General features: G+C 32.1%; 1 protein-coding gene across 2 annotated transcripts in view; it reads left to right on the forward strand.

The window, feature by feature from the left end:
• RRM2B (ribonucleotide reductase regulatory TP53 inducible subunit M2B) overlaps positions 1–11,893 on the forward strand; it is a 39,157-nt gene extending 27,264 nt beyond the window's left edge. Inside the window, exons 7-9 of one of the 2 annotated variants that reach the window (XM_019710964.3) lie at positions 3,124–3,228; positions 4,399–4,512; positions 8,274–11,893. In XM_019710964.3, coding sequence (XP_019566523.3) covers positions 3,124–3,228; positions 4,399–4,512; positions 8,274–8,426 — 372 coding nt within the window. In that variant the 3' untranslated portion in view covers positions 8,427–11,893. Of the gene's footprint in view, positions 1–3,123; positions 3,229–4,398; positions 4,513–5,515; positions 5,617–8,273 lie in introns of those variants that run through there. The other variant, XM_074316280.2, reaches the window with a different exon arrangement.
• Positions 11,894–12,353: the final 460 nt, after the last annotated feature.

Consider the following 12,353-nt stretch of genomic DNA (forward strand, 5'->3'; position numbering starts at 1 on the left):
ACAATGAAACAGTATGTGTGAAAGTACTTTTTAAGTGCCATAAAATGCTTTGTATAATTACTTTTTGTTGTTCCATATCTTTAAATTTCTAAAAATTATTATTATAAATGTTATATAGGATTATTACAGAGAATTCAGAGAATAAAATCACTCTCAACAAACAGCGATAACCACTTTTAGTATTTCATAGTATTTCTAGTTTTCTACATTTAAATCTATGTAGATATGTACAAACATACTTTTACAATTTGAAATAGTCTGCTTTTTTCATATTTTTACAAGCTGAGATTTTTTTCGCTTAGCAGAATGTTGTGAGCATTTTTTCTATGATGTTAAGCATTTTTTTGGAAATAGTTTTGTTAGATATGTAATATTCTAATGAATAAATATATCACTATTTGACTATTCCATAATTAAAAATTTAGGTTGTTTCCAGATTTTTTGTTTATTTGTTTTGCTATAATGCAAAATGAATATCTTTGTATAAGCTTGTCCCAAATTTCTATTATTTTCCTGAGCTAGATTCCCTAGAAGTAGAATTACTAGATTGTAAGGTAGAACATTTTCAAAGTCATTCATACGTATTTGCAGATTTCTTCCCAGAAATTTTATAGCAATTTTCAACCCTACCTAGCAATGTATGAACATGTTTTTTCTTACCATATCCCCACCAAAATTTGGGTTTATTTGTTAAATATTTGACAAATTTGATAGGGGTAATGACATCTCATTATTGGGTTATTTGCATTTGTTTGATTGCTACTTAGATTGAACTTTTTTTCTCATGATGATATTAGTCATTGTATTTTTTCTGTATTTACCTTTTGCCTTTATTTCTGTTGTTATATATTCCCTGTGCACAGTGACTAGCCTCTTTCAATAAGTATTTTTTAAAATATTTATTACATGAATATAATATATGAATTTTGTTATATTTATTGCAAATATTTTCCTAGTTTGACCTTTGCTTTTTAATTTTCTTCTTTTAATATACAAAAACCTGAAATTTATGTGATCTGCTTCCAGAAATGTGTTAAATAATCACACATATTTTCTTCATGACTTTTTAACATTTAACTCTCTAATGCAATTGGAATTTGCTTAGTATAAGTAAAAAATTTAGTATAAATATAGTATAGGATAAGATGGTTAGAATTTAGCTTAATTTTATTTCACATACTTTTGGGAAGTTTTTAAAATTCTTTGTTAATTCGTTCTATTGATTTTGGGGTCTTCTTTATTATATGTTAAGGTTTTTAGTATTCTAAAATCTGTTTCAGGGCTTTTTTTCTTTTTCATTAACCTATCTGTCAAATTTAATGCCATAACAAACTATTTTAATTATTGTAGAATTTTGTGTTTTGATAATTAGGGTACATGTCATAACTTTCCTATTAAGTGTCCTTATAAGATTCTGCCCATTGATTCTTCCAGATTAAGTTTTTTAAATTGAAATGTATTTGACATATAATATTGTATAAATTTAAGACGTACAACATGTTAATTTGATACATTTATATATTGAGATATGATTACCATTGTAGCAATAATTAGGGCCTCTATCATATTACATTCTTTATTTTTAGTAGTTGGAATAATTAAGTTCTAGTCTCACATTAATTTTTTAACTAAAAACAATCCCATTAGGATTTTGATTGGAATTGCTTTAAACCTCAAAATTAATTTTATTCATTTACTGATTTAGCAATATAAGTGTGTACGTTTGATTTACTCACCTGTGTAATAGGTAGTTAGCTGTCAGTTCTAATCAACACTTTAACATCTTTCAGCAGTTTATTTGAAATTTAGCCTCTTGAATCAAGTTTGGGGAAAGTAATGTCACTAGCAAATCTAAGATGAGCTGTTGAAAGAGGTTTTTTTCTGATGGTTTCTTCTGGGAATGACAACTTAACTAGGTAAATAATCCTTGGAATACAACCTTTGATTTGAGTCTTAGCTTTCTTTTTCTTTTTTAAATAAATTTATTGGGGTGATAGTGGTTAGTAAAATTACATAGGTTTAGTATACATTTCTATAATACATCATCTATCTATCTATCACATTGTGTGCTCGCCACCCAGAGTCAGTTCTCCTTCCCGATCACCATATACTTGACCCTCTTTACCCTCTTCTACTATGCCCCCTTCCCCCTGAGTCTTATTTTTCAATTGTCTTTTGGTATTCGTTGATTTATGTAGAAAACCCTAAGCAAACTCTGATTTGTAATCCTTTTAAGTGTACATGTCTTCCTTCTCCTCTCCGTTTGGTGGCTTGCAAAATTATTTCTTTTTCTTTGTAGTTTAGACATGTTAATTGACTCTGCCTTAGTGTCAGTCTCTGTTAATTTTATTTGGAACTCCATCATCTTTTTATATCTCAGGCCTCTTTCTCTTTTTTGTTTTGACTTTTTGAAATCATCTCCTGTTGTTTTCAGCTTTATGTCATCTGTTCTGTGGTATGGAATCCTGATTATTGTAGGTTGAATCTCCTTGCTCTGTTCTTCAATTATTTAAGATTCTGTACCATTTTTTGTATTTGCATAACCGTTCTGTTCTCAGGTATTTCACAGGTTTGTCTCCTTTTGTGGCTGAGTTATCTGTGATGTCATTTCTGCTTTTTACAGCTTCGAATGGTATTTTTTATTCTTCAATTTCCATTTTCATTGTACCGAATTCATCTTTGTCTTCAGCCATTCTTATTTAATATAAATGTCTTTTTGAAATTTTCCTGAATGTGTTTCACCTGGAAGGTGAAAATACTTATTATTTTTCAATAATTTCTGAAATTTTTTAGACAAAAATGAATGAATTTTTATTTTGGCTTGTCTTGCTTTGTTTTCCTTTCCAAAATGCTTTTAGTTGTAGATTGTTGTTAATTAATTCTTCTTTCATGTTGATGAACTAAGATTTCTGGCACTGAAAAATTTTTATTATAGGTTATTGTAATTGGCATTTTAATGAAATTTGAAGGAAAAAAGTCCCTGGCCCTCTTCATTCCTCTTCTATCTTCCCAAAGTTCCGTGTTGCATTCCTAGAACCTACTCTATATGATGCCTGACACATCACTGTGTGAAAATAGCTGGTTAAACGTTTTTTTGACATTGTTATTTTTCTTCTATTCTAGGGGCTTCATTGTGACTTTGCTTGTCTGATGTTTCGATACTTAGTAAATAAGCCTTCAGAAGAAAGGGTCAGGGAGATCATTGTTAATGCTGTTGAAATTGAGCAGGTAAGCTTATATAATTAGCATGTCTCTCTCTGATGTTTATACCAATTTTATGAGGTTGACTCATATGAAATTGCTATCTTCTAGATCAAAATAAATATCAGCGATTTTACGTGGTCAACTTGACAGTACCAATAGATAGTATATTGCAATAATTAATGTTAATTTATAAGTAAGTATTATATATACTAAGCTTTTATGTATACTAAAATCTATTTCAGAACTATATTTTCTGTCTCCTTGACCTGTCAAACTTTATGCTATAACAAACTATTGTAATTACTTTAGCTTTATGTTTTTGGATTTTTGCTACTGGAGGGCAGTGCTAATTTCTTGTTTGTTTTGTGTTCTCAGAAACCTAGTAGGGTATCTAGCTTGAATCATGCATTAGATGTTTATAGAATGAATAAATAAATGGAATAGTGAATAATAACCCTAATTTATGACATGTGAAGACCTCTGATGAGAAAGACCTTGATGTTCCACTTAGGATGTGTTTTTATCATTTGAAAGAACTACTTTAAAAGTAAGATAGCATTTTAAAACTTGTTTTTAGTACGTGTAGTTTAACAGTGATAGTTTTTATATTGGGAGGAGGAAGAGGCACAAAATGCATTCTGGTATCTAATCATTTTGAGAACTAAATCCAGACGGTTAATGTTCTAATTTTTCCTCTGTTAACACTTCATCACTTCATCACTGTCTTTAAATATAGTTGGAGTTCAGTTTATCTCCAACCCTCAAATCCATTTCTATTTCTTTCTCATGTTCTTTGTTAATATTATTTTTTCTCTTTCACAGCTGTTCCCCACAACAGACATCTCTGGTGAATCTTTTTCAGATATTTCAGAACAAAGTATCTTTTTTTCTATTGAGAAAGCATGTGAATTCAGGTCTTATATGTGCTACCTTTTAAAATACCAGTAATTTGATAATTAGTTTCAATTTATTTTGGCTATTTGAGAATGTGACAAAATGTGAATAGTGATACCCCAAACATTTTTAAACAAATGGACATTGTTTGCCATGTTGAAAGAATTTAACCTAGTGTACTTTCCTCAGACAAGATTAGTGACTTAAAAGGTTAATAAAACTAAAACCCTCTTTTTATTTGGAAAATACATACTTATTTATTGTTCTTTGTACTTTATTCTGTTTTTGTTTTCATCTCAGGAGTTTTTAACAGAAGCCTTGCCAGTTGGGCTTATTGGAATGAATTGTGTTTTGATGAAACAGTATATTGAGTTTGTAGCTGACAGATTACTTGTGGAACTTGGATTCTCAAAGGTAAGTTATTTAAAAATGTATTACTGTTAGCTAAAATGTTATAGTCAAATAAGACCACTAAAATATTTCACTGAAAGCATTTGTAGCGTACTTTTTAGTCTACTTTTACAATGTCATAACAGAGTCTTGCTTTGCATGAGCAAATTCGCTTTGCAAAATCCTTTGAAACTTAGAATGAAATTCACAACAGAAGTAGGCGGCTGATAAATCTTAGAGCTAATAAGCCCAATAAATTACTTTGTAATAATTGCAGGTATCTATTTAAAAATAGGAGCCTTTTTAAATAATTGCATTTAATATGTATTTATGTATGTGTTTTACCATCATATAAATCTCCACGTGTCTACGTTTAATTTGGGGGTTAATACCTTCAGTAGGAAATAGTTGCTATGAAGACATTAACTGTCATAATTTGACTCTGAACTCAGTTGTGTTTAAGTTATTTCTGTCTTTGGTTATCAGAGATAGTGTACCTGAATTTCATAAAGAGCTATGCTTTTCATATGACTTAACAGGTGGAAGCTGCAGGCAGACTGCCTGGGTTTGAATCCTGGTTCCACCGCTGTCTAGCTATGTGACCTTAGGCAAGGTGCTCAAACCCATCTCAGCTTCCTTATCCATTAAATGGAGAGAATAATAATAATAATAATACTTACCACAAGAGATTGTGATGAGTTGGTAACCTACAGCACTTAAAATAATGCCAGGCACACAATAAATGCACACTAAGGGGTCATGTTGTATTCAATGTAAGTGGAAAATTCACAGAACTTTACTGTGTACTAAACTGTGGTAATTAGAGATTGTAGGTTTTGATTTTTTAGCACAGAAATGTAGGTTTAAATTTATTTAATGAGAAGCCTTATGAAATCCATGATGCTGGGGTAATCATAACCTTTCTTGGTAATGCATTTATATTCTGGTCACAACAGAAATACTGTAATGAGAGAATCAGGTGGGGCAAACTATTGTAAGATAAGCTATTTATATTTTATTATTTTAGTTGCAAAATCCTTTTGATGTTTACGGATAATGAGAGAAACCAAGATGACAGTTACATTAATATGAGCGCTTACATTTATGCAGTGTATTAAAAAATTGTATTTGTTCCTAAGTTATATCAATATGTTTGTTACAGGAAAATTACTTTGCTTACTTAACCCTTAAAGTCAACCCATTATCCTTTAATCCACCACCGTGTCCTCACCCCCACGCATCCATATTCTCCTGCTTATTGGAAAACTATGGACCCTTTGATCTAGTTTCCTCTTTGGGAACTTACTAACTGTAGGTATATACCTTACTAACTGTAGGTATATATATAAACCGTGCCTCCTACAGAAGAAAACACAGTGTAAAACATCGTTTTCCACAGGCCTTCAGCATATCTCAGTAAATTCCAAAAAGCAGAAATTATACAGACTATAGATTTTAATGCAATAAAATTAGAAATTCACAATAAAAGATTGCCAAAAGTTCTAGCTAGTTAGAAATTGAAAAGATAACCTTAAAAATGAAAATACAAACTAATAGAAAATATAAACTAAATGACAATAAGGTTACTGTGTGTTACTGTGTATCAAAACTTGTACAATTCAGCCAAACAGATCCTGAGAGGAAAATGTAAGGCCTTGAATGCTACGGCCTATTAAGAAAACAAAACAATTTAAAATATATGAACTAAACTTTGAACTCAAAGCATTTGAGTTCTATAAAAAGAACTATTCTTATAATGGCAGTTTTTGGTAAAATAAAAGATTATTTAAATTAGCAAATGGTGGCCATTTATACAGAATTCTAAATAGGAGTCACATTAATAATGTTTTCAACTTCTCTTTTAGTTTAGGATTAGTTAATAAATATATGAGTACTTCCGTGTGTCAAAAATAAGCCACTTAATTTTGGTCTTAGTTACTTTGTCCATGACATGAATGATTTGGATCAGATTTTTTAGAAGGTCCCCAGTTTTAAAATCCAGTCAATCTATGACTATTGGTTGCGTCCTCTTTCCACTGTATTCTGTATGTGATAGCTCAAATTTTTCACTCCCTCTTCACACACTGTTTCGGAACGGAAATTTCACAGAATTCCACAACTCAGCCACACAAAGCATATGAGCTTTTTTGGAATAAAAAAATCTATATCTTTTAAAAATCACAGAGCACGCAATTCATCTATTAATAAATATACATACAGTTCAATGGTTTTTAGTATATTCATAGTGTGGTGTAACTATCACAACATTCTGTTTTAGAACATTATTTTTAATCACCCCCCAAAGAATCTCTGTACCCATTAGCAATCATTTACTTCCCTTTCTTCCCCCACCTCCACCTCAGCTGTAGGCACCACTAATCTAATTTCCCTCTCTTTAGATTTGCATGTTCTGTGTATCCCATCTCATATAAATGGAATCATACAGCATATGGTCTTTTATGGCTGGTTTCTTTACTTAGGATGTTTTCAAGGTTCATTTGTGTTGTAGCATTGATCAGTACTTTACTCCTTTTTATGGCCAAATAATATTCCTTTGTATGGCTATGCCAAATTTTATTTATCCATTTATCAGCTGATGGGCATTGCCGTGGTTTCTACTTTTTGACTATGATTAATAATATTGCTATGGACATTCATGTATAACTTTTTGTGTGGACATATGTTTTCATTTCTCTTGGATATATAACTAGAAGTGAAATTGTTGGCTCATATAGTGTAACTCTATTTTTAATCATTAGAGGAACTGTCAGACTGTTTTCCAAAGTGACTGCACCATTTTACATTAACACCAGCAGTGTATGAGGGTTCCAGTTTCTCCACATCTTCACCAATGCTTGTTATTTATTTTTATCTATTTATTTATTTATAGCCAGCTTAGTGCGAGTGAAATGATATCTCATTGTGGTCTTGATTTGCATTTATCTAATAGGTAATGCTTTTTGAGCATCTTTTCATGTACTTATTGATGTTTTGTATATATTCTTTAGAGAACTGTCTACTTATCTACTCAGATTCTTTGCCCATTTTTAATTGGGGTATTTGAATATATTCTTACCTGCGGTGTTCATAATCCCTGCTGGATACTCCTAAATTCAAAAGTTCTCTTTTATTGCCTCTGATGAATCATTGAAATGTTTCACAGTTTCCATCAAGCTGTATCTCTAAGTCTGCTTCTTGAATTGAGAAAAGCTTCTTGTCAATGTATGTCCCTCCTTTTTGGCGGGTCACTATGGATGGAATTTATCTTACCTCATCATGATCCTTTAACATCAATTTGTTGATTATCTGTTATGAACTAAGAAATATTTAGGTCCACAGTACATTGTTGGTAATTTAATACTTTGTAGTATCGTGTATATGATTATGTAGTATCATATATATATGTAGTACCGTGTGTGAGGACCTAGAGGTATTACCTGTGAAAAGTGCCTATGATATCTATGTCATATTAAAATTTTCAAGCTGTGAAAACATTTTAGTTTGGTTGGTATTAAATCTTTTATTTCCTGAAATAATTTTTCTCCCCTTTCTACTTCTTAGAATACCAGAGATGCTAGTATCATTTCCTGGGGTTACTAGGTAATCTTAGTCATCTTAAAATTTATCAGCCTTGAGTGCCTCTAGGGCCGTAGGGAATAGTGTGATCCTGTAAGTGACTAGACAGGTGTTGCACGACCTGAGCTCCATTTTAGTTATCTGTAGATCTTCTTGTGGATATAATTTGACTTCTTCAGAATGTCTAATAACATTTCTTTTCTTTTCAGATTTTTCAGGCAGAAAATCCCTTTGATTTTATGGAAAACATTTCTTTAGAAGGGAAAACAAATTTCTTTGAGAAACGAGTTTCAGAGTATCAGCGTTTTGCAGTAATGGCAGAAACCACAGATAATGTCTTCACCTTGGATGCAGATTTTTAAAACCCTCCCCGTCTATTTTTCTCTGCTTTAAAAAAAACAAAAACAAAACAAAACAACAACAAAAAAACAACTTAAAGTATCTCCTTTGCTCAAGAGGAAATCCAAAGTCAAATATAAATCAAGTTGGACTTATATGAATATACTCAAACTTTTCTTTTCAACAACCAGAATGTGACTTAAATGCTTTTGTTTTGTTACTAAAATATACGACGGCATTATGTAGTGATCAGGGCATGAGGTGAGGGGTCAGATATGAGTTTGAGATTCTGTCCTTACTATTTTGTGTGACCTGTGGCAAGTCAGTTAATCTCTGTCAACCTCAGTGTACTTCTCTTTAAAATGAGTAATAGTAGGTCCTAAATTCATAGAATGGAAATGAGGATTAAGGTACAAAATAAATACTAGCCAATATTACTACCATCACCACCATTACTAATTATTATTATTATTAATAGTGTGGATTGCAGTGATATTGTGATAAAGTGCTCCCGTTTCTTCAAAATAATTGTGTCTTAAGATCTAGTTAGATCTTTGTATTTTTAATGTTTGAGGAAGATATAAAGATTTCCTTACAAAGATTGTAATTCTCATTAACTTGAGAATAACTTCTTTGGATTCCTCAGTGTTGTAAAAAAGGAAATTCAGTTCTTAGTTGCTTTGGGTAGGATACTGACGGAGTGGCGTCCACAGTTACTATGGCAGTGGGCTTTGTGAGCAAAATGGTTCTGCTCCTTCAGAAATTAAGAGAGTAGCTATTACCAGACATAGCCCTTAATGTGTAAAACCAGGGTGAATTAGCTGCAGTAGCATTTCCCGAGGAGTAGTCTAAGAGCTATTAGCCCCTCTAGATATTTCGTGGGACTCTGTGCTCAAATGAGTTTGAGAAATGCTGTCCACTCCATTGCTTTTTACAGGGTGCAGTCAGTACATCACAGACTGAGAAATTCTGCAGTATGTAAACTTATTTTCCCCCACATATTCCAAACTTACTTAACACAGATCTCTTTTTCATTTAACATCTCACCTACGTAGTGTTCTTCAGAACATAGTTTGGAAAAGCTGGCCTAGAACCATTTATGCATAGAAGTAGAGCTTGTGAACTAAGTCAGGGAGAACCTGGTGGAGTTTATGGAAGCATTTCACCTTTGTGCCAAGCTCAGAAACGTACCTGCGATGGGCCTCAGCTGTGTTTCTTTAATACTCTTAAAACTTTTATGCTGTTATGAGGTATAGTTCTTTTAATGGAACTGTGCATGCTGTATGATACCAGGTGGTGAGGGAGACGGAGGTCTCTCTCTGCAGAAGAGACTGAGGAAAGGCTAGAAGCCAAGGTCTGTTCCCTCTTTATCATTAGGAAGTGTCAAGAGGTAACCTGAGCCCCAGCAAGCAGTGGGCTGCCCCACTCACAGCATGCTACTTGATAAAATTCTGGAAGCTAAACTTTAAAGATCTTCTCTTTGCATAAATTTTTGCTCCATTTATGCCACAATTATCTAATTAAAACTGGAGTTCTCAAGTGGATGCAAAAGGAGCTGACCATAACCTTATTTGTTAGAATATATATCAGAAACTTGAGATCTTTGTCCTACGATAATACCATTTATTTGTTCAATGCTTCATAGTTTGCCAAGTGTTTTTACATCATCTCATTTGATCTCGTAACAGCCTTAGGAGTTTGACAAAGCAGCTAGTGTTGAAATTTTCCTGGTGGAAAAAGTGAGGCTCAGAGAAGTTAAAGATCTGCTCATAGTCACTGTCCCTATAAGGTAATTTTTTTTTCTTATAGGTTATCATATTTCTTATATGTAATCCTTTGTCATCCATCTTGATTTGATTTTGCCCATTGCCCCGTCAAAGTAGCATATACTTTAAGGTATCATATACATTAATTAGAGTATCAAAGTATCATAAACATTTTAACTATATTTAGGTAATATGTTCAAAGATACTTACTGCCATACAAAAACTTAACATTTAAAATTGATAATACCTATAATGACATCAACATGAAAGAAAAACAGTCCATATTTTACAGTCCATATTTCCTTTGTTTTGAATCCAAGTTTTTCTCATTGGTAATGACACGTGCCTTAATCTGAAGCTTATTTATAGTAGCAATAAACCTAAGTGTATTGCGATGAAGTTTTAATAGCAAAATACTGGATTTTTAATACACTGGTGTATTTTTTTTTATGATGTATACCCTTTCCCAGACCTCCAGTTGCACATTTATTTATTATGTTTAGTATTTTGATCCTTAGTTCTTAAGGAATCAAGAAGTTGTAGAATCTCTTTTTAATATTATCTTACAAGTAAAAAAAAACATTCAAAGTACGTTTACAATTTTTTTTAATGGCACATGTATTTAAATCATTGCTATAGTAGTTTAAGTTAAGTTTATCTATGAATATTAAAACTGGTAGTTCTATAATGTATTGCATTTTTAAAAAATGTTTCATTATAGTATGTAGAATCATGTCTTGAAAGGATTTGGGAAGACAGTGCTTTCAGACAGGACTGTTTTGCTGTCCAATTACATACAATAATAAACAATCATTATTACAGCATCAGCTTACCCAGTCATGTCTTTATATATGAACTTTTTACAGTTGTCTCATTTTGAACATCCAAATTTTTCTGCTTCATTTGCCATTTCGTTTTTCATTTGTTCATAAAAAAGTGATTGAGAAACAGCAGCCTTGAATATTTAAAAAATAAATTATTTAATTTTCAGAATCTTGCATTTTACATTTAAATATGCTAACATCACTGTCACAGAATTCCCAGATTACATTTGTGCAGATTATGCTGAGGGCTACCTGTCACTAACTGATTTCCATGATAAAGGAAGCTGAGTGCTGAGCTGCAGAGCCAGTTTAGTCCTCTGATGAGGCATTACTTTTTGAAGTAAGTTGAGTGAAATGGTAGCGAACTCAGGAACTGTTCCTCTGCAGAATCTGCATGAGTAGCACAGAAGTGAAATCTGTGTATCTTTGTTTTAAATGGTCTCCTCCTTTCGAGACAGCTACCGGTTTGAAGGAGAATCTGATATTCCTGAGGCTTTAGGAAGAAAGAATTTAAGCTTTCAAATTTGGGGCTTCATTCTGTTCAAGAAAATGTAGGTGAAAATGGAAGGCTGGAGAATGATTTTTTTTTGTGCCGATAAAAATATAACAATTCAGTCTTTTTCTAAGTTCACAAGAGTCTTAACTTATGCATTTGACTCTGTTTTACAACTGCTTATTTTTCCAAATGGTTATTTTCTTGTCAGTTAGCAAAGTTATCTGTTGTCTACTATGTACATAGAGAGCTTTATTAGGTGTGTTTAATATTTTTTGTTAAAATACATTATATCAGTCAAGCCAAACCTGCATATATATAGAATTTGTTTCTTTCCAAAGAAATAAGTGGTTTTGTTAATTGTTTTGGTTTAGTATGTTGAAATAAAGTGCATTATATCATAGCTACATCATTTGTGTATGTCCTTGAGTAAGAGTATTTCTTTATAAGTGCAAGGGCTACCCTAATCACGACATGGATATGTTTTCTACCTGTGTATACAGATAAATACATATTGGTATTACTTTGTTGAACTATTCCTCCAACTCCCAGTGTTTTGACCTAAATGGGATCCCCCAGTTCTCTCACTACTCTTCCAGTCCATGAGCTTTTTTTCATGTCTCTTTGTATCCCGCTGAGATTCCAGAATCCATCATATTACTAATAGTAACATTCTTTCTCAATACCCTAAACTGTGTTTCTCATCTTCATTTCTATTATACCTGGAAAAACAAGAAAATTTCCCTATCCCGTTATGAGCACAACAATCCAGTTTTTCCATATTTGCATCCCAGCATCCAAACACTACTAGAGAAGAAGTCATACAAGACAAGTTGGATCTAATATAAATTCATGATAACCTGTTGT

Source organism: Rhinolophus sinicus, chromosome 6 (genome assembly GCF_057876585.1).
Source record: "Rhinolophus sinicus isolate RSI-liver-muscle chromosome 6, RSI-T2T, whole genome shotgun sequence".
Classification (NCBI taxonomy): Eukaryota; Metazoa; Chordata; class Mammalia; order Chiroptera; family Rhinolophidae; genus Rhinolophus; species Rhinolophus sinicus.